This window comes from Leishmania major, chromosome 26 (assembly GCF_000002725.2).
Source record: "Leishmania major strain Friedlin complete genome, chromosome 26".
Classification (NCBI taxonomy): domain Eukaryota; phylum Euglenozoa; class Kinetoplastea; order Trypanosomatida; family Trypanosomatidae; genus Leishmania; species Leishmania major.
Window position 1 is genome coordinate 184,022 of NC_007267.2, and position 20,615 is coordinate 204,636.

Genomic DNA, 20,615 nt, shown 5'->3' on the forward strand with positions numbered 1-20,615 from the left:
CCTCCCTCCCTCCCAGCCCACGTTGGTGCTCAGTCACCACTCTTGCTTGGCCTACTTCATGTGCTTCTGGATCGAGGTCAGAATATTCAGGCGCCTCACCATGTTATCACGGCGGTCGCCAGCCACGGAGCCTCCGAGGGTGCGCTTGAGGCGAGCCGATTCGCTCTCCACGTACGCGGGGCCCTTCGCCGCGATGCGCTCCGCTGCCTTGATGTAGTACGCGGCATCCTCGCTCTCGGCCAGCTTGGCAGCGGCCGCCTTCACCGCCTCTACTGCTGCCTTGGAGCTCTCGCCGGAGCTCGTCGCCACGAGCGCGACCGCCTCCGCGAGCTCTGCGATGACGCCGCACTCCCATGAGAAGTCTCCGTTAGCGAGGCGGTGCTTGCCGGCGTTCTCGTTCACAAAGGTGAGAAAGTCCTCCAGGTTGCGGCCATTCTTGTACTCGACCGGCTTCTCGTCGGCACCTTTGGGAAAGAAGTACACCGTCGGAAAGCCGGCAACAGCGTACTCGGTGGCGATCTTTCGGTTGGCGGCATCGTCGGCGTTGATGCGGGCGATCACGACATCCTTATCGTTTGAGAACACCTTGGCCAGCGTGTTGTAAATCGGCTTCAGCGCCTTGCAGTGGCCGCACCACGGGGCGTAGAACATGACGAGCACCGCCTTCGACGGGTCCTTGACGACTGCATCGAAATTCGTGTGCACCAGCTCCATCGCAAACTGTGGCTCAATCGGGATGGTCAGCCTCAGGCCCGCAATTGCACTCGAGAGGTACTTGGCGAAGTCCTCGGCCGTGCGGCCGCCCTTGTACTTCTCCGGCTCCAATGAGCCAGGAGCGAAGTAGAGAATTGTCGGGAACCCCGTGACGCCAAAGCGCTTGCCGAGGTCGCTGTCCTGCGTGGCGTCCACCTTACCAACCAGCAGCAGGTCCTTCGCGTTCGTGCTCGCTTCGTAGGCCGCGCCCAGAGCCGCGTACTCGGGGGCCATGCTCTTGCAGTGGCCGCACCACGGCGCGTAAAACTCCACCAGTACGGCTTTCTCCTTGCCAACGAGCTGGTCGAAGTTGTCCTTACTCATCTGCACGATACCCGGCATCACAGCACCCGGGTCTTCGCTGCTGCACGACCCCGCGAGCACGAAGACCACGAGCACGAGCGCCAGCACAACACTAAGCCGGCGTGTCATGGTGAGCGCAAGAGATGGACGGAGAAGACAGAGAAAGGATGAGGCGCTCGCTTGCTTATCCTCTACTCTTTTCGACGTCTGCTCCGACGGCGGGCGAGAGAGGTCACTGAAGGGAGAAAAGAAGAAGTCGCGAGCGATACTAGCAAAACACGCAGCTTGTCGGAGCGGCGTGCCTACACGCACGTGTGGACGTGTTGACGTGCGTGTGTGTGTGTGTGTGTGCGTGTGTGTGTGTGTGCGTGTGTGTGTGTGTGTGTGTGCGTGTGTGTGTGTGTGTGTGTGTGTGTGTGTAGGTAGGTAGATGGAGGCACAAAAAAAAGAGCGTTCGCGGTAGCAGAGGAGGGAAGGGGACGGTATCTGGCGCGGTCGTCGGAGGCAAACTTGTGCAGTGGCGATGTATGCAAGAAGGCGAGGAGGAAAGCAGGGGCGAGAACACACACACATGAAGAGCGGAGAGAGAGGCAGACAGAGAGAGTGGCACGCAAGAGATGAGCCCAACACGCGTCGTCCCGTTTCTTGCGTAGATAACGAGGCTTCTTCACCGGGTCGCCTGCGTGAATGGCAAGTGTGCGTTTCGATTATGTTCGTGCATCTCGCGGAAACCACTTGATGGTCTATGGCACATCGAGGGAAATGGGGCAGGTGAGGAGCTGCACCGAAAAAGACGTGTGCGCTGGAAACACGGTGGCGTGGGATGGTGACTCTTCACATTGTGTCTGGCACTTCAGCACAGCAGGGGGAGGGAGAAGGAGGGGGGATGTGAGACAGCGGGACGAGAGCAGCGGTGGCGGCAAAAGTGGGGCAACGGTAGTGAGGGAGGGCGCACACAGCGAGAAAGCGGGGAGAGGGAAGCGAACAGCGCGAGAAACAGGTGGCAGAGCAACGCTGTCGAAAGCGAGGTGGAGAGGCTGTCATAGACACTTACGCACACACAACCCAGCCGTCCACTTTTCCCAGCAGTGCGCGCCATACACGTATGCCTCTGCCCCTCTCTGCCAAGTCCCCCCCCCTGCCCACGCAATCCGCCCCTCGCGCGACCTCTCCAACCTTCTCCGTCGCCCCTTCCCCTCAGGCTATTCCGTAACAGCATACTCCTTCTTCACCATCTCACGCTCGACAAAGTTCAAGAGCTGATTAAAGTTCCGATTCTCAGTGAACACGACACCGGTGTGCTTGTTTGGCGGCACCAGAATGACCGTCGGGTAGCTACTGACATTGTACTGTCGCTGTATGAGCGCTTCATTCAGCGCGTTTACCTTCCCCACCACAAGCCTCTGCTGCAGCTCGGAGCGGGCCTGAACGTACTTGCCGAACTCATCGTACAGGGAGGCGAATTCGCGGCAGTACCTGCACCAGTCCACGTAGAACTCGAGCAGCACAAAGCGATTGCGGCCTACAAGGTCAAAGTAGTTCTCTGAGTTCACCTCCTCAACGCCCTCCATCTTGCGAGACGGGTTGTTGCCGTCAAAGTTGTGCCTCGCCTCGAGCAGTGGTATGGCAATGAGAGCGGCAGTGATAAACGTGACGGCGAAGATCGGCACAAGACGCGCGAAGGTGCACATCTTTCGAGACGCCATGGAAAAGGCCGCTGTGTTTAAGAATCGAATTCGTTAGGAGGCGGAATGTGTGTATGTGCTGGTGTGTGAGAGAGAGGAAAGCAACGATAGAGAGTCGCGCGGGAAGGTGGTGCGCGCTGCTCTGCAAAGGCGTCCCGCTCCCCTCTGTGTGTAGGACAGGCTGTCAACGTACAGGAAGCGGGGCCGACGTGCCGACCAAGCTGCTCTGTGAAAGCTGGTTTGATGATTGGGGGAGAAAGAGAGCGGAAAAGAAAAGCTGGTTTTCGTCCACGTCCTCTTGCACAGGCAGTCCCTCGCTTCTCCTCGCTCACTTACGCGTGTGATGGGAAGGAGAGGGTATGCGATGGAGAGGCGCGGCTACACACGCCACGCCTTCTTTTCTCGTGTCCGGCCGTGCCCCTGCGCACGCGCGCAGGGGCACGCACCCGCCTCTTCCAGCCTCCCGGAGAGTCGCGCCATGAAACGACGTGCGCATCCTGTGTGTGAGCCTTTTCCATCATGCTCCCCAGCTCCCACACTTCCGTCTTTCCCCTCCTACACGCAGGGGCAACGAAAGCTTGAGCCCGGACAGCAGAGAGCGATAACGAAGGGAAGGGGGTGGAAGCAGAGCCGGGGGCGCTGTTCGCGTGTACCCTCACGTGATCCGATTCTGGAAGCATACCGATGCTCTCTCCCTCCCCCACCCGCCCTGTCGCACTCCCAAATTCTCGTTCCTGAGCGCTTTCACTTCTTGCTGAGGAATACGGGAGTTAAAACAGACACGCTTGCGCAGCGACAGAGCGAAACAAGGGACGTGAGTGCGAGTGCAAGCGCGAGAAGCACGCCAAACTGCAGATATACACACGCACGCACACACACACACACACAGAAGTTGAAGGGGTGACAGAGGAGAACGACAGAGCGCGCAGGACACAACACCACTGCGACTCGCGGAGAGAAAGGGGGAGACCCCCTGCAGCGAAGCACAAGCGCGCACGCACGCAGGCTTATGCAGTACAGACGCACGCAGTGAATCCATCCAGCACGAGAAGTGGGGCGAAAGGCCAACACGGCTTCACGTCGACGAGTCGTCATACTGAGCACGCAACTCGCACTCCACTCACCTCACACGACCACTAAGCAACGAAAGAGCAGGCGGTAAGGTCTCTCTCGCGTATCCTCTTTAGCGCCTCTACTTGGTGATGGTTTGCAGCTTGGCGCCGGTCTTGTCAGTCGACACGCTTTTCACCAGTTTCTTCTGCCACTCGCGCGTCATCTTCTGCGACTCACGTATCTCCTCCTCAGGAAACAGCTTCATGAGACCCATCAGCGAAACGGAGACGAGCAACATAATCACCATGGGGTTTTTTAAAAGGCTCACAATATCCATCTGCTGGCGGGGAACGTAGTAGCTGTGATACCCGGAGAAGGGGATCACCGCAGGGCTCTCCTCGTCGAGCCCGCTGCCCTCGAGGTGGCGCACGGGGTAGTCGTTCGCCGAGGTGCGGATGAAGGTCTCTTTCTGGTCGTCGCCGGTGTCGCGGTACATGACCTCGACGCGCACGGTCGGGAACACGAAGTAGTGGTACTCGGCCTGCAAGATGTACGTGCCGTACGGCAGCTTGTACACGCAGAAGGAGCCGTCTCGGGCGGTGGGTACGACAAACCGGTGCTGGCCATTGTACATCAGCACGCTCCCCGGCTGGATGTCGTTGAGTGCCTCGAAGCAGTCGGGGTGACGCAGGTAGGTCGGCGGCAAACGCAGCTGGCCGTAGTAGGTGACGGTGCCCTCTTCCGCAGACACCGACAACACGGCGACGAGCACAAGCAGCAGCGCCGCCCCAAGTCCCAGACGCGTTAAACGGAGCATTGTGAGACGGTGAGAGGGGCAAGAAGACTGTCACGGTGAATCTTCCCCGGCACTCGAATCGACAGCAGAGGAAAAGAGAAGGAAGAAGGGGGAGCAGGGCAGCTTGATTTCAGGTGTGCGTGCGTGCGTACTCGTGCGACCAGGGAGAGAGCACACGAAGAAGAGGAAATGTTCGTAGGAGAAGGGCGAGGAGCAATCGAAAAGGGTGCACGCGCATGAGAGCAGCGGGCGAGACGCCCTCCATTGGAGATGCGACACAGCCGGGTGCGTCGAGAAATCCGGAGGGGAAGAGAAACATGCAGCCTGCATTTCGCAACTGCACTTAGCGAGGCGGCATGTCCGTGAGGCCCACCATTATTAGCTGTGCATCCGTATGCCTTGTGACTTGCCGCGTTAGGCTGGATGCGTTAACCCACATGCGAAACAGCAGCGCACTTCCATGGCCAATATCAGGAACGCTCCGCGCACACACACACACACCCACACACACGGCTCAACACTTCGAAACCGTCTTCCCCAACTCCAGTTCCTCTTCCTAACCCCTCCGCGCTCGTTCCTTTCCTCTATCTTTCGGCCCATGTGAAGAAAGACGCGCACATTGACACACACACACACACTCTCTCTCTCTGGCTCGGATTAGCACTGCGCCCAGAATCTACTCAATGAGCCCATACCGTGTGCACGTTTCTTTTCCGTTCGGAAGCGTTGGAGAGAGGATGCGGCAACCCACGTGGCTAGCGGGAGGGGAGGGGGAGAGGAAGAGGGAAAGGGAGACGTGCGGGGTGCTGCAACGATAGAGGGCCGAGACACAAACGTGAGCACCTACACCGGCACAAGCACGGAGTGAAAAGAACCAAAACAGCTGACGGAGGGAGAGAGAAAGATACACGCACAGTGAGAGGAGACAGCAAGATGGCAAGAAGGGTCAGCACATGAGTATACAAGCACACACACACACACGCACATACGCACCGCTGGTGACGCATTCATTCCCCCTCTTCCTTTGGGGAACGAGAGAGGGGGGTTACTCCGACCAAAACTCGCCTCCGTCTCGTTGACAAGAGCCACGACAGCAGTAACTACTCTGCTGTTCCCCGGCTTCCTTTCTTCCTCTCTGCGGCCCCCCTCTCCTCTGTGCACTACCGAAGGACAAACAAAATCAAGATCACAAGGATGAGGAAGAGAACAGCAATGCAGATCATCTTGCCTCTATCACTCGTAGAGTCGATCAGCTTGCCGACCTTCCTCATGGCCCCCTCCAGGCGCATCTGCACACGAGTCATACCGCGATCAATGTCGTCGAGGATGTGTTCTTGGGTGTTGAGTTCATCCTGAATGTTCACAGCTGTGTCCTTGACGCGATGGATGCCGCTCGACAGCCGATCCAGCGTCTGGTCGTCCTGCTGCATCATGCTTCGTTGAATATCATGCTCTTGACGAAGGAAGTCGCTGTTCTCGCGCACACCGCTGTCACCGATGTCGCCGTCCTGAGCCATAATGCGCTTGCGCTGCGCTGCCTTGACCTTTTCTGCGACCTGCTGGGCCTTCATCATGTCTCGCTCCCACCCGCGAATGCGCTCTGCGCGGCTCTGCAACTCCTCTGCGGTGATCGCGAAGGATTCCGGGTGCTCCATGGCGGTGTCGAGGGCAAACCGCATATCCTCCACAGCTTCGCTGCAGCCACCCACACACTCTAGCAGTTCGTTTTCGGCAATCACGGTGGGCATAGCCGTGTCGCGGAAGCGCTGCATCCGCGCATTCAAGTCCGCCAGCATGGCGCCTACCTGCTTCTCCATCTGCGGCCACGGATCCTCGCGGGTGCTCCCGACCGCTGTCGCCGGCACCGTGAGGGGCACGGCGGCCTCACCCTGTGAGTGAGTCGCGGGGTTCATTTCAAAATCAGCCCGAAAGGGAAACAAAAGGGGAGCGCAAACGGTGAAGTCGAAGATGCAGCGAAAGACGAGGCCAGAGGACCCGCTGTGAGACACGGAAGGAGCACGGAAGATGCTCAGCTGAGAAATAAATGCCGGAAAAAGAGGGAAGGGAAGGGGGCAGTGGTGGTGAGAAGGTTTTGCGAGAGACTGAACAGGGGTTGGGGGACGGAGGTATGCAGGAGAGGAAGGGTAGCAGAGCCGTGAGTGAGTCGGTGGGGAGGGTGTCAGCGTGCGTGCTGTTAGGCGTGGAGAGAGACCAATGGATGAAGTGGTAAAGAGCTACCTGTTTCGGCTGGCACTCACGCACTCCGGCACTCACGCACTCCGGCACTCACGCACTCGGGCACTCACGCGCACCGCAAGCACCACAGACAAACAAGTAGAGGGAGAGAGCAAGCGCCCAGCGTAGGAAGATGCGTGTGTGATAGCATCTGGCGGAGAGAACACAACGCGGAAAGAGTGCGAGATAGAGAGAGGGGGGAGGAGGGTTCGAGAAAGAAGGTGGAGGAGGACCATGTGAGTGAGCTAGGCACAGAAGCAGGTATGAGAGACGCAAGGCCTTCTTGGGAAAGGACAGACCTGCCCTCGTAGGTGGTTGGGGACGCACACACACGAGCACACATGCGGCGAGTGCTTCAGGGGGACAGCATCTTCTTCTTGTGGTCCGTATCTGTGACGATGGAAACGGCAGCGAAAGGAAGCAAGCATACGCAGACTCACCGCTGCATGCATGCACACACGTGCACGTGTGTGCCACGTCCTGCAAGCTGCGGGAAATCGGCATCCGCGTCAGTTGTAAAGGAGGCCAAACCACAGTGCGAAGCGGGAGAGATGGCCACGAGGAGGCCCGACAAGGCAAAGCAGTAGCTTGGCCCCACTCGCGATGTATAATGCCCCCACGTATCCCCATGCACGCATCCCTCGCCCCCCACCATCCTTTCCTCCTCCGTCTTCGAAAGCCCCGCTAAACCCGTCAGCCTACGCCCCCACGAGCACGGAGAGGGAAACACGAGGCCGAACGCGTATTGCTGCACTTCACAAACTTGGCCTTGTCAAGGCCTTGGCTGAACTTAAAGTCGCTGAGGTCGAAGTTGCAACGAAGGAAGCACACCGATGGGCCGCCACGGCGGCTGCTGCTACCGATGATGCCCTGGCCTTGATTGGCGTCTGTACCCGCCCGCTCCGAGTCGTGTGGGATGCACGTTAGCCCAACAGCGGCAAGACGGAAATTGCAGTCCTCAAAGCGGGTCGTGGTGGACCGGGATGAGCGGCACTGGACGCCTTTCAGGATGCAACCTGTGAAGTTGCAGCGACGAAAAACCACGGTGCCCAGCTTGGCTCCGTAGAAGAGGCTGCGCGAGAGGTCGCAGTCCTCCAGCGTCACGTGCGACCACCGCACCAGCGAGAAGTCGCACCGAACGAGAGAGAGCCCGCGCAGATGACGATTTTCCAGCACACCATGTGCCAGGATGGCCTTCATGTCCAGCCCTGGCAATATCAGCGCTGCAGCAGCGGACGAAGACCATGCGGTGACAGCGGAAGAAGTGGTGCGATCCCTCCTACTGTCGCCGGCTCGCGCTCCTGCTCCGCCATTCCAAGGTAGCTGCGACGCCGCATCGCTGTGGTCGTCGCTTAGGTGTGGCGTCGCGCTTGCGTTGCTGCACAGGTCCATGAATTGGAGCAACTTGCGTTCGAGCGGGACGTCACGGGCAGCGAAGGTAGCCACGATGGAAGAAGAGGTCGTACCAGTACTTGAAGGCTGCGCTATAACGGCGCTCGAGAGAGAAGGCGCCGGGGCGTTGGTAGCGAGATCGATGTGCAGTGTACGCGTGTCCCGCTTGTCACCACATCCCTCAGAGCACGCGTCCATGGACGTCATTAAGTCCTCCGCGTCGAGAGACGCATACGCATTCTCCGGAGTCACCGTCACCCCTTCCAGCTTACCAAGAGCACCGGACGATGTCACAGGGGACACATGTAGAGAGGAGACGGGGTGTTCGGCAGCATTACACGACGCCTTGGCATCATCAACGCGGGCAGCCGTCGTGGCGGCCTCGTCCTCGTAAAGAGCCGAGGAAAGAGCCAGCACAGCATCCAACATCTGAGCCCTATCCAATGCATACGGTGAGGTGCGCGTAGCATCATGCTTCCTCGTAGCTCTCATGGACGTAGGAGAACGCGACGGCCGCAAAGTCGCCTCATGCAAGAAGTGCGCCTCACTGCGCGTTCGCGACTTACCACAACGTTCCCGCGACGGTGCCGCACCACAAAATCGGGCGCAAGGCTCCATCGACCGCGCATGATGGCGGTGGTGTCGCTGGTGGACGCCAGCTACGGAGCTCCGCGGAGGACAGTGGTGGCAGCGAGTGTGTGTCTGTTCCCCGCAGCTGCGCCTGTCGTGCACGGTGCTGTACCGTGGCCTCGTCCAAGCAGCCATGAGCCGCAGCGGTGTGAGGGCCACAGCTCCGCGACGGCGACGGACCGCCGTGAAAAATTCACGTAGCAGCATCAACGCACACGGAAAACGGGTGGGAGGGGACGGAGGCTAGTGACTTCAGTCCTTCCAACCTCCCACCCTTGCCTGCCTGAAGGAGGAAACGCAATAAACTGTGATTGACCTGCAGTATGTCCGCGAGTGTGTCAGCGCGTGTACGTGCGTAGAGCAGAGTCTTTTGTTGGGGACGCATACCCCGTGATGCAGGAGAGAATAGGCACACGCTGCAGAAAGAGAGAGGAGAGGCGGGTGACGCGCCACTGATGTGGCAAAAGCGAACAGATCAAAGGGCACAGATGAGGGTGTCCAGTAGAGAACGGGAGACGTACTTATGGTGCAGCAGGTCCCAGCAACGCGACAGCGGCGGACTCGTTGTATTGCAGCACTCTAGGGAGAAAGAAGGAGATGATAACGGCGGCGAGTGTGTGTGTGTGTGTGTGTGTCCTCTGTGTCGCTGTCTCTGTCTCCCTTCATGGTGTCCTCACCCATCCGCCCGCCACACGCAACTGGCTCACCGTCCCACGTGACGGACAGGCATTCGAGATGGACATGGACGGAAAGAGGGAACGCATCACGCTTTTGCCGTGCCCTTCCGCGGTGCCCTCACCGTTCCCTCTATCGACGCTTTCGTGCCAAAGACTCGGGAATGCGCTCGCAAAAGATGGAAAGACACTAAAAAAAAAAGCAGCGCCAACTGAAAACACACACACACACACGTATATATGTACATGTATATATATACATATATGCATATATACATATATATATACACACACACACGTATATATGTACATGTATATATATACATATATGCATATATACATATATATATACACACACACACGTATATATGTACATGTATATATATACATATATGCATATATACATATATATATACACACACACACACGTATATATGTACATGTATATATATACATATATGCATATATACATATATATATACACACACACACACGTATATATGTACATGTATATATATACATATATGCATATATACATATATATATACACACACACGTATATATGTACATGTATATATATACATATATGCATATATACATATATATATACACACACACACGTATATGTACATGTATACATATACATATATGCATATATATGTATGCATGTGTATGTCTATCGTAAGGAACACAAATATATAGAGAGAGAGAGGTGTATGCGAGAGCCAAGCCAACGGAGGCACGAACATCACCCTCCAACCACTGCGGCGGCGGTGCCGTCCGTATCGGCCGCGGCGACACGCGGAAAAAGAGCATGTCGTGCCCCCACCCCTCCTCCACACGCCACACAGGCGTGAAAGGCAGATGCAAGAGAAAAAACTCCAGGAGAACAAAAACGATCGAAAAGGGCGATCGGAGGGATGGGGAGATGGGGGGGAGGGCGCAAGGCAACACACACACACACACACACACACACACACAGAGAGAGAGAGAGAGAGGTCTGTAAGGGGTTCAGCCCTTCGCTACGCGAGTGTGCCACCGCCCCACCCCAACCCCGTCCTTTCTTTTCCTTCCGCCACCCCTCTCCCCCTCTCCGCCGTATCGCCGTCCATCTGATCTTCAACTCTCTCCTGGAGAGCCCAAAAAAGAGAGAGAGAGAGCCACGAAGAGGCAGTGGCCGAGCATCTCAGGTGAATGCGTCAGGCACACAGCAGAGTACAGCGCAGTACAGCAAAACACAACACAACGCACAGCTCAGCGCACGCGCACACGGAGAGACGAAGAAATGGCGAAGGAGCGTCGCCTCTTCTGTCTGGGAATAGCAGGAGAAGATGACGATTGGTTCGAGAAGGATGGAATTCACGAGAAAGAGGGGGAGGGCGCGTGTTGTCCCGTGACGATGGGGCCACGGACCCCATCACCAGGCCTCCGCATACGCACGCGCACATCCCTCAAGGCCCCATGGCAGACAGAGACAGGAGGAGGAGTTGAACACAACACAGGAGGAAACGAGCACGAAAAGAAAAATCAAAGTCACAGAGAGAGAGAGAGCAGCGCAGCAAGCCGACACGAGCGCACACGAGAGGCGCTCGTGTCGGCTTCGGCATTCCACACCGGTAGCAGACGAGCAAGCGCCACCACACACTCACGCAACAATGTCAACCACGACATCCTACACTTGGCGGCATCCAGACAGCTTTAGCGAGCCGCCACAACAGAACTTTACAAACTTTTAAAAGGCGTGTGCAGGCCTCGCGTCAGAAGAAGAGGAATGAGAGAGAGAACAGAATAATAGAAAAGTGCCGCAGACGGAAAAGAGGAGAGCAGTCAATAGAAGATGCAGCAGAGAGGCACACATGCACAGAGAGAGAGAGAGAGGGAGCGAATCAGCACGTGTTCGACTGTGGCGCGTGGAGAACGTCCACACGCGAGAAAATAAAGGAGAAAGAATGAAGGTAGAAAAGGAGGCAATGTACACACGTGCACATATACACGATGCCTCTGACAGACATGAAAGTCTCTCTCCGCCCTCCCGCACTGCATCCTTGCCCCCTCGCTCTACCCACTGCGCACGAACTGCACGCTGCCGCGCATCTTCGTCACGCGCACGGAGCTGAGCGGCATCAACTCGCCGTCCGACATCGAGATGCCGGCGTCCACCTTGATCTCCAAGGCGCGCGCCTTTACGTAGTTCACAAAGTCGAGGTTGACGTGTGAACCCGATTCCAGACCTATAACGAACTTCAGCATCTCCATCCGCCCTCCGCGGCCCGTGATGGGGTCGACGCGGCAGTAGACTATATCGATGGCGCCATCCGACATGTGTGCTAACGGCGCCATGAGCATGTCCTGCGCCACATCCCGCACGTTGCACAGGAGCGCGATGCAGAAATCACCGCGAACGGTTACCCACGGCAGCCGCTCATCCTTGAAGTCCACAACGTCCTCGTCAAGCAACTGCTGGTCCGTGTATGGGGCTAGAACTTCGGCGGCACTAATGGGCTGGGCAGTGCTTCGGCTGGTGTTTGGAGTTGGGCCCGGATGTGTGTCATCGCCTTGAATTGAGGAGAGCGACGGAGCGCCGCAGTGGACAAACACATACTGGCGGCAGTGCGGGCAGCTCTCCCGCATCGTGCAGAGCGGAAAGTCATCTGTCGATGGCATCTTGCAGCGTGTGTGCAGCTTCTCCACCGTCTTGCCAGCCTTGCTCCCCCACGGCAGGTAGCGCAGCATGCCCTTGTATCGCTTGAGGCCACGCAGTATCATGTACCCACCATACACCTGGAAGCGGGCATTGCCCATCCAACGCAACGACTCCGAGCCGTGGTCGATGTCGTTCGCGGAACCAAACGACAGCGACATGAAGGCAACACGGCTGTGCAACTCCGGCATCCGCATCGCGCAGCTGACGGCGTCGCGGTAGACGTTCGAGCCATCCTTCAGGAAAGGTGTCATACAGTCGGCTGCCGTCAGCGTTCGAGGAGGCAGCTGCGGCGCCTCCCCCAGCCGCGATCGCTCCTGCAACTCTGCCGCCTTGTCTTCCTTGTACCGCGAGAACTCGCGCTGTGCGGCGTCGAGTCGCCTCGAGCTCATACGGCAGCGGTGGAACTCCACCATATCCTCGTTCGGGGTGAAGTTCAGCAGCAGCAGGTCCATGTGCACCGTGCTCAGGTGCACTAGCGACAGCGCTGCCTCGGTGACGGAGAGGACATCAAGGCTCTTGGCAAGGCCGCAGGCGCTTCCGGTCGCCACCGTCGCAACGAGCGGCATCAGCGCATCCCAGCCGCCTTGCACCAGACAGCGGGCAAGCCGATAAGCCTCTCGGGCCGTCGCCTCCGCCGACGGCGTCACACCGTTTCCGCCGTAACCGTCACGCTTGTTCTCTTCACAACCCAGCTCAATGAAGGGTGAAGAAGGAGAGTCGACGCTCGCCTCGCCGTGGTGCACCACTTTGTTAGCGCTGCCCGACTTGAGTAGCACCGCTGCACACCTCTCCTCGTTCAGATGGACAGACAAGTCGGGAGAGACGACAGACCCGTTCCCGGTGCTCACATTGGCTGTCACACTGCGCAGCCAGCGCACGAGCGCCAGCTTGCGGCGGTGCACGCCGTTCACAGTTTCGTGAATCATGCCGTCTCCGCCAACGGCGGCAATGACGGTGTTGCTGTCCATCGGGTTCTCAAGGTTTGCTACGTAGTCCTCGCAGTCATGCGCGCGGCGTGTCACGTGAGCCTGGTATGTGTGGCGGCTGAAGTGCAGCAGGGGGCGCACGTGCTTCTCGAAGATGTGCTCACCCTTTCCTTTGCCTGACTTGGCGCTAATAAAGGCAATGATGTGCTTCGAACCTTTCTGGTAGATGTGCTGCACCACCGTTGACACAACATGCTGAACCGTCTCAGCCGGGCCGCTCGACTGGAACTCTAGCGTGCGGATAGATGGGTTCTCCTTGTTGCGCTGCTGCACGTAGTGGACATAGTAACGGATGCTCGGCGCCGCCGTGGCCGCCGCGCAAGCGGCTGTGTGCGCGCCGAAGTGCGACGCAGTCGGTGTGGGAGGGGGCCCGCCCAGCAAGCTCAGCGTGAGGGAAGCTGTGTTGACGGAGTGGGCAAGCACCACTCCTTCGTTGTCCTCGCCGGCGCCGGAGGGGAAACTGCAGAGCAGACTTCTCGTGTTACGCCCGCTCTCGGCAAAGACAAGTTTGATTGTATCGTCGTTCGCTTGGCGCGCTCGCTGCCGCGCGTCACGCTCGGCCGCGGTCTCAATGTTGATGATCATCCGCACCGGGATGTTGAAGACTACGCGCGTCTTGCCGTTGCTTGACACGTGCGTGATACGGAAGCTGCCACGACTAGGGAAGTAGGCAAGGGTGCAGATCCTGCCCTTGCTGAGAATGACAGCTTCCATGTTGTCGTCCACAGCGTGAGGAGCGTCGTCGAGCTTCCCACGGTAGGCAGCGGGTACGCAATGTTCCGGCTGCTGTTTCTGAAGCGCTGGCGACGACGATGACGCGGTGGGTGCTGCGGTGTTGCTACCTGAATCGCTGTGGTGCGCTGCACTGACGCCGGTTGCTGCGCTCACATTGATACCGCCGGTGGGGGCGTGATGGCAAGTTGCGCCGGGCGATGGCGGGGACTCGGTGCTGGCTGGCACCGCGAAAATTCTCGGCTTTGGGGTGAAGAGGGCTGAAGATGGAATACCCTGCGCGTCAGCGCCAATGTGGTCTTCCTTTGCACTCATACAAGACGCCTGTAAGACCGGCGAAGCGGTCGGCGGCAGCAGCGACGAGGTGTGTGTCGAGGAGTGGTTCGTGTGGCGGTGCGTGGCCGGATGAGGGCTCGGCGTGTTGTTGGAGCTGAGAGAGTGCATGATGTGCCGTGGGGGTTCCCGATCTGCGGGCAACACGCGAGGATCGACGACAGAGGACCGAGCTTCGACAGTAGCCGAAGACGCTCACAGCAACGAAGAGAACAAGAAAAGGATGCGACGAGACCGTACCGGCGCAGCGAGAACACAGCAACACGTCAATGCTGACGAGGAGAGAGAAGGGTGTGGGGTGTGAGAAGAGGGGAGAGGGGGAGGGGCACACGCGCACGCACGTACCCTTGAAAAAAAAAACGAGAGAAAGAGATGGAGGCGTTCAGTTAGCCGGGCAGTCCCCACACGCACAGAGCAATCCAGCCAACAAAAAAAAAAACGTATGAAAAGGAGCAAGCGAGAGAGTGAGCGTCGGCAACGGCAATACTCGACGCACCACCACCCCCAGGGAGTGGGGGGGGGAGGGGGGAAGGGGGGCACAACAGAAGAGAAGGGGAAATCACAAGCACCAGGCGTGGCGGCGTTTCCAGCACATGCACACGCACACACGCACACACACACACACACACGTACACTAAACGCGCACACAAGCTTGTCAGCCTTGAAAGTGCGGTGCACCCAAAGAGCTGAGGAAAGCGAAGAGGGGGAGAGAGCGAGGAGCAGCGGCTGTGGCAACGACGCCGAAGCCAAGGAGGCAGAGAAGATACGGGTTGGGCGTGTGTTGGGGAGGGAGGGAGGTTGGCGCAGAAAGGAAAACAGAGAAAGGGTAAGAAAGATGTCCCTTTGCTCATGTTCCTTCTTTTGTTTGAATATGTATCTGTCTTGCGCCTCTCACCGTTAATCGACTCGATCTCGCAACTAGGATATAATAATGGCTTGCGCGCCGCTACCCCTAGCTCGGCTGCTGCAAAGATGAGTACAGGAGATACTGGAGATCGTTTTCTTGTCTTCCAAGAGACCTTCACGAATTAAAACGAGAACGCGTGCTGCGACTCGCACAGCACAACGTGCATGCGCAGCGGAGGCAGTGAAAGAAAGGCGCGCACAATTGGCATGTGTGTGTGTGTGTGTGTTTGGGGGAGAGGGGCCGGATGTGTGTCAACGCACCCAAGGAGAGAAGCATACCACGTGTAGAAAGAGAGAGTTTACACGTGAGTGCGCAGGGCGGAGATGAGGTGAGGGGCACGTGAGATCATCCGCATATATGCGATAGGATGCGGAGCAGATCAGAAGAAGGGAAATGGAGATGGCGGGAAAAATACGACAGCACTAACAGAAGAGGCGACTTCTCTGATTTCGATGCGGCAAGGTGGCAGCGTGCCAAGTGAAGGTGCCTGTGTACATGTGTGCGACACACGCAGAGCTCACTCGAGCACGAAGGTCCTGTCACGGAACTCCCCGCCCTAACCAGCACCACTCATATTCCACCAGCATGCACACAGGGAGCATTCGCACGCAACAACCACGGTAGGCTTGCAGTCCCATGAATGCGAGTCCACCGCCGCGTTGTAAATCCCTACACCCTCAACCCGACACCCACCCACCCACCCACTCGCCTCAGCAAACGCAGGCACCGGATTCGACAGGCGGGAGGAGAAGATCAAACGGAAGGAGGGAGTAGGCGTAAGGGAAGACGAAGAGGGCAGTGGCGTCCCCCCCACACACACACACACGCATCTTTCGCAGTAGTGCGATGGTGTGTAGGCTCACAGCTGGCATGGCTGCCGTTCCGACCTCTTTTTGTTTTCGGCACTGCAAGAGCGACAGCAGCCGCCATGCGAGAAGGAAAAGGCAGTGAGCGGTACACACACATACACACGCACGCACGCACACGAGCACGGGGGGAGCAGGAAGAGACGGCCGAAGACAACCGCCGTCGTAGCTGCCGCCATCTCTCACCGTTCATCCATCACCAACACTCCTCTGTCCTCACTCATGTGCGTGCACAGCCCTCCTGTTGGCTATCAAACATCGAGTATTCCAGAGAAACACAAAAAGCAGAAGAGAGGGTGCGCAGGCAGAGGGGCCGAAAACACGGGCGCACGCGAGCAGAAAACACGCGCGCATCGTCGCTTTCCTCGTCACCGGCGCTCGACTTCGTGGTGCCATACGGCACGCCGTACCACAGCCATCAGCGCCCCCATCCCCGCCCGCACACACACAAGCCCTTCAGCCTAAGCACGCGCACAGACAACCCCCGGCATCGGGCTGCCTCTCAGAAGAAGTCGCTGCACAGCCTCCGCGCTTGCCACAAGCTCACTGGAGGTTGACTCGCGTCGCACGCGTTCGCAGATAAGCAGCAAGCGCGCCGTATCCTCCGAGAATGAGGGCAACGACCGCGGTGACGACGGTGCTGAGAAGCACGTCGGCGGCATCGCCAGTGTAGAGGGGAAGCCGAGAACAGTGAGGCTCTCGACGGCCGACAGCATTGCCTCGCCGCGCGGAAGCCGTACTAGCCCCCACGTGAGCAGCAGGCGGAGTGTCTCGAGGCAGCGCATCAGCACCATCTCCGGCCGTCCGCGGTGCGCCGTGATGCTGTTCTTCGGGTCAAGCGCGGCCTCGCAAACGTCAACGACGGCGCGCGCAAGGCACCCATCCGTGTCATGGCTCATGGTGTCGCACAGGAAGAAGAAGCTGACTTTATGGGGGCTCGTTTCGATGGTGTTTGACGAGTAGGGCAGCGACGTAGCGGGCGCCGGCGATGCGGGGGGCTCTCTGCCGCCGCGGCAGACATGGTCACCGCCGCCGCAGTGGGCCGCACTGTTTGGGTTGCTGGCCCCCTCATGTACGCTTAGCTCACAGAATCGAGACGCTGGAGAGTTGTCAGGAAACGACATGGCTGGGTACCGCTTGAAGCCGGGCGCGGATGCCAGCTGCAAGATGTGCGACGGGGGCGGCTCATCCTCCTCGGTGAAGCACTGCACGAAGGCGCAAAAGACATGCGCGAACCCTTCCATAAGAAATGCGTTGCCGGCGTCGTCGCGGCCGAGTTGCAGCAGCAGCGTGAGGAGGTCCTCTCGCAGAAACAGCGTGGTGAGACGCGGATTAGTCATGAGGAGGTTCGCGATGAGGTCGCAGTCCCAGCGGATGAGGTGGTTGGACTGCGATTGCCGCGTGGCGGTCTTGCGCGGCGCGGTGCCGTGAACGCGCAAGACGTTCACCAACAGCTCGGGGGCACTACTGCGCACCATGACTTCCGCCGATGCCGCTGCGGACGGGCAGGACATGTCGGTGGCATACAGCAGTGTGCAAATGCCCCACTGCAGCACGCCCTGCTGGCGCACATACTCCTTCATAATCTCCATCACTGTCACCACGCCGTCGAGGTGCAGAAAGATGGCCAAGTTGCGCTCGCACAGACAAATGCGGCACAGCGCCGCCAGGGCACTCGTGACAATCTGCTCCTCCTGCGGGTACCCGTCGATAGCCTCGAGGATTGCGCCGATGCCGCCGACGGCGACGATGCGCTCCAGCTCGTCCTCGCGCTTGAGTAGCGCAAGGCGCTCTATGGTCATCTTCACGAGTGGCGGGCAGTGAGGGAAGGCGTAAAGTATGTGTGGCAGACTGTCAGCGCCGTCGAAGAACTCCGCGAAGACCTCTTCGAAGCTTGGCACGCATTGCGAAAGGGGCTTGGAAGGCAGGGTGAGGGGAAGCGCTGCCGCAGCGACGGCGTCTGTTACCCCGGCGCCGTCCTCGGCGGGGCGGACGCTCTTGCACGAAGAGTTGGTGGCGTTGTTGCCGGGCCGGTTGTGGAGCGTGCGCGGGCTGCCACAGCTGGACATGGCGGCAAAGGAGGGTGCCATAGTAGTTCCAGTGGCATCAACGGTGAAGTGCCTCTCGGCGCGGAGAGACGCAGGACTTTTCGAGCCAAGCGACACAGCCGGCAGTCGGCTGCTCGACGCGCTGTAGCCTCCACGCTCAGCACCGTCGCTAGCCGCCGCTGCGCCAGTGCGGCACAGAGAGGCGGGGCAATCGTTCGTCTTCAGCGACGGCATCCTACCCCGACCGGAAAGCGCCGGTAGGCGTGTGGGCATCGCAGAGAAGACAGCGTGGCCAGGCCGGATGTGCACCTCTCGCTGCTTGACCGTCTCCTCGGATACGGGAGCACGACACATGCCGAGCAGGCCCGCGTCAAACAAATGCCGCACGATGGACTTGAGGAGCAGGCAAAGGCTCTGGCCGTGGCGCTCGTGTTGCACCCCGATGAAGTCGCCTTGCATATTGAAGACGGGGCCGCCGCTGCATGTCACCTCTCCAAAGCTGGTCGGCTCATACAGGCAGTAGTCCGCGAAGACGGCGGCGACGTGCTGCACGCGGTAGGACCGTCGCCCATCATTCACGTGGGTGATCATCAAATGAACGTCCCCTACCTTGATCGCGGGGATGGCCGAGAGCAAGAGAGGTAAGTGGAGCGGCTGCACCTGGCAGAGACTGTCTTGCGCGCCGCAGAATCTCCTCCTTGCTGCATCAGAGGCGAACCGGTTCGCCTGAGGACCACCGGAGGCGTGAGCAGCGTCGGAAGCGACGCCCTTCGCACCCCGTTCTCGAGGCAGCGCAAACTCGGAAAGGGACGCTGGCGTCCCATCTGCCTCCTTACCCAGTCCTGCACCTCCTTCGCAGCGAGGCCCGCGCCCAGAGGGGCTTGAAGTGGCACTCTCCGCACTGCACCCGTGACTGTCGCCTGATTGTGATGAGTTCAGCCGTGGAGACGGCTCCTTCGGGTATGCTGCGTCATCGTGCGTGGGAAAGACTTCGCAGTACGTCAGCGTGAACCCGATCTCCTCGGTCTCATCCTCCTCCGAGTCGCCGGCCGCAGCGGCGCAGTGGAGGTAGTCTGGCTCATCGTCCAGCCGCGAGCGGCACGCGGTGGCAGCGGTGCTTGTCCGGCAGGTGCACTCGCGCTCCTTCTTTGGGGAAGCCGCAGACGACACAAACCCGAACGCGCTGCAGAGGCCGACGTGCACCGGCTTCGGCTCTCGGCCCAGCGAAGCGGCCATGCCGGCGATGGGCTGGTCGAGGAAGCACACGGAGGCGTCTGTCATGTCCTGCGGACTGCGGAGGACATACGAGGTGGTGAGCAGCACGCCTAGCGCCGGTGGGCCCTGCGGTGGTGTGCTACCGCGCGAGGCGCCGGGACGACCGGCGCACCATCCGCTGTTGCTCGGCTGCTGGGCGCGCTGCGTTGAGCAACAGCCGTCGTTGCGGTGCCAGTGGGTGAAACCGTGGCTCAGGTTGGTGCCGTTGTTGCCGGAGTTACCCAACCGCCCGATCGAGGACGCGTCGATCAGCTGCGCCTCACTGTCTATCAGTCCAATCAAGATGGCAGTGCCACGGCCGCCGCTGACGCGACCCACTGCCTGGCTGAACTTCGCCACCTTCTCCACGGCAGACCACCCCTCCAGTGAGTCGCCGTAGCGGGTCTTCGAGAAGCCGCCATAGGGCATACTCACGCGCGCCGCGAACGGGCGGGTTCCTCCTTTTACTCGCTCGTTGAAGGAGATCGAGGGAGCAGTAAAGTGACGACAGTGCAGCTTTCCACTGCCTTCTGTGTGCCGCTGTGCTCGCTTTCCGCAAGCAGCTTAGGTGAGAGACGGGCAGACTGAGTACACGAGAGAGAGAGAGAGGGAGGGAGCGGAACAAGTGTGTGAAGAGTACGCACACTTGTCACGGCAGTGGACGGCCACAGCCCCTATCAGGAAACTGGAAAGGAGAAGGGGGACACAGCTGCCGAGAAATGAGTCACGCTTGCGCACGCCCTTCTGATGCTGTGTGAGTCGGAAATTCTGCATGACCTCGAGAGCATTACACATTTCACCTGTGCGACACGCAGAGCACAGGCACGCATGCACGCACAGTCATCCCGCTTGCTGACGACAGCACCGCTGAAACCGCCCCGGGGTAATGCGAATGCATCGGCGCCGTTAGAGTCATCTATAGACAGATATCGGCACTGTGTGTTTGTATGTGTGTGTGTGTGTGTGTGTGTGCGTGTATGTATGTGTGTCTGTGTTGATGGAGACAAGCATTGAGGGCACCGCAAAAAGCTGAACAGATGGCTTGCAACGTCGGCAAGAGAAATTCGGGAATAAGGCTGAAGACCACACCATGGGTGCGCTCTTGGGGGAGTTCAGAACGCAAAAAAAAAAAACGAAAAAGAGGCGGGTGGTGTTCCGAGGGGGGAGGAGGGGCACGGGGAGGTGTGGCGGCACACATGGAGAAATCCTAAATAAATACATCAACAACATCTGTGGCCTATGCCGGCCTTTCCCTAGTCTTCCC

The 20,615-nt window shown here is 58.9% G+C and overlaps 7 protein-coding genes across 7 annotated transcripts; all 7 read right to left on the reverse strand.

Moving 5' to 3' along the window:
• Positions 1-51: 51 nt before the first annotated feature.
• Positions 52-1,185, reverse strand: LMJF_26_0660 (putative protein disulfide isomerase; the record flags this gene model as incomplete). The annotated part of the gene is made up of 1 exon (XM_001684018.1): positions 52-1,185. The coding sequence occupies one exon, from the start codon at positions 1,183-1,185 to the stop codon at positions 52-54; it is 1,134 nt and encodes a 377-aa protein (XP_001684070.1).
• A 1,073-nt stretch (positions 1,186-2,258) lies between these two features.
• On the reverse strand, positions 2,259-2,762 carry LMJF_26_0670 (conserved hypothetical protein; the record flags this gene model as incomplete). Its single annotated transcript, XM_001684019.1, has 1 exon — positions 2,259-2,762. One exon carries the CDS (start codon positions 2,760-2,762, stop codon positions 2,259-2,261), a length of 504 nt encoding a protein of 167 aa, XP_001684071.1.
• Positions 2,763-3,933: 1,171 nt separating this feature from the next.
• LMJF_26_0680 (conserved hypothetical protein) lies at positions 3,934-4,611 on the reverse strand (the record flags this gene model as incomplete). Its single annotated transcript, XM_001684020.1, has 1 exon — positions 3,934-4,611. The coding sequence occupies one exon, from the start codon at positions 4,609-4,611 to the stop codon at positions 3,934-3,936; it is 678 nt and encodes a 225-aa protein (XP_001684072.1).
• Positions 4,612-5,750: 1,139 nt separating this feature from the next.
• Positions 5,751-6,503, reverse strand: LMJF_26_0690 (putative Qc-SNARE protein; the record flags this gene model as incomplete). The annotated part of the gene is made up of 1 exon (XM_001684021.1): positions 5,751-6,503. The coding sequence occupies one exon, from the start codon at positions 6,501-6,503 to the stop codon at positions 5,751-5,753; it is 753 nt and encodes a 250-aa protein (XP_001684073.1).
• Positions 6,504-7,518: 1,015 nt separating this feature from the next.
• LMJF_26_0700 (conserved hypothetical protein) lies at positions 7,519-8,982 on the reverse strand (the record flags this gene model as incomplete). The annotated part of the gene is made up of 1 exon (XM_001684022.1): positions 7,519-8,982. The coding sequence occupies one exon, from the start codon at positions 8,980-8,982 to the stop codon at positions 7,519-7,521; it is 1,464 nt and encodes a 487-aa protein (XP_001684074.1).
• A 2,597-nt stretch (positions 8,983-11,579) lies between these two features.
• On the reverse strand, positions 11,580-14,387 carry LMJF_26_0710 (putative sphingosine kinase A, B; the record flags this gene model as incomplete). The annotated part of the gene is made up of 1 exon (XM_001684023.1): positions 11,580-14,387. The coding sequence occupies one exon, from the start codon at positions 14,385-14,387 to the stop codon at positions 11,580-11,582; it is 2,808 nt and encodes a 935-aa protein (XP_001684075.1).
• A 2,123-nt stretch (positions 14,388-16,510) lies between these two features.
• Positions 16,511-19,780, reverse strand: LMJF_26_0720 (conserved hypothetical protein; the record flags this gene model as incomplete). Its single annotated transcript, XM_001684024.1, has 1 exon — positions 16,511-19,780. One exon carries the CDS (start codon positions 19,778-19,780, stop codon positions 16,511-16,513), a length of 3,270 nt encoding a protein of 1,089 aa, XP_001684076.1.
• Between the last annotated feature and the right edge of the window lie 835 nt (positions 19,781-20,615).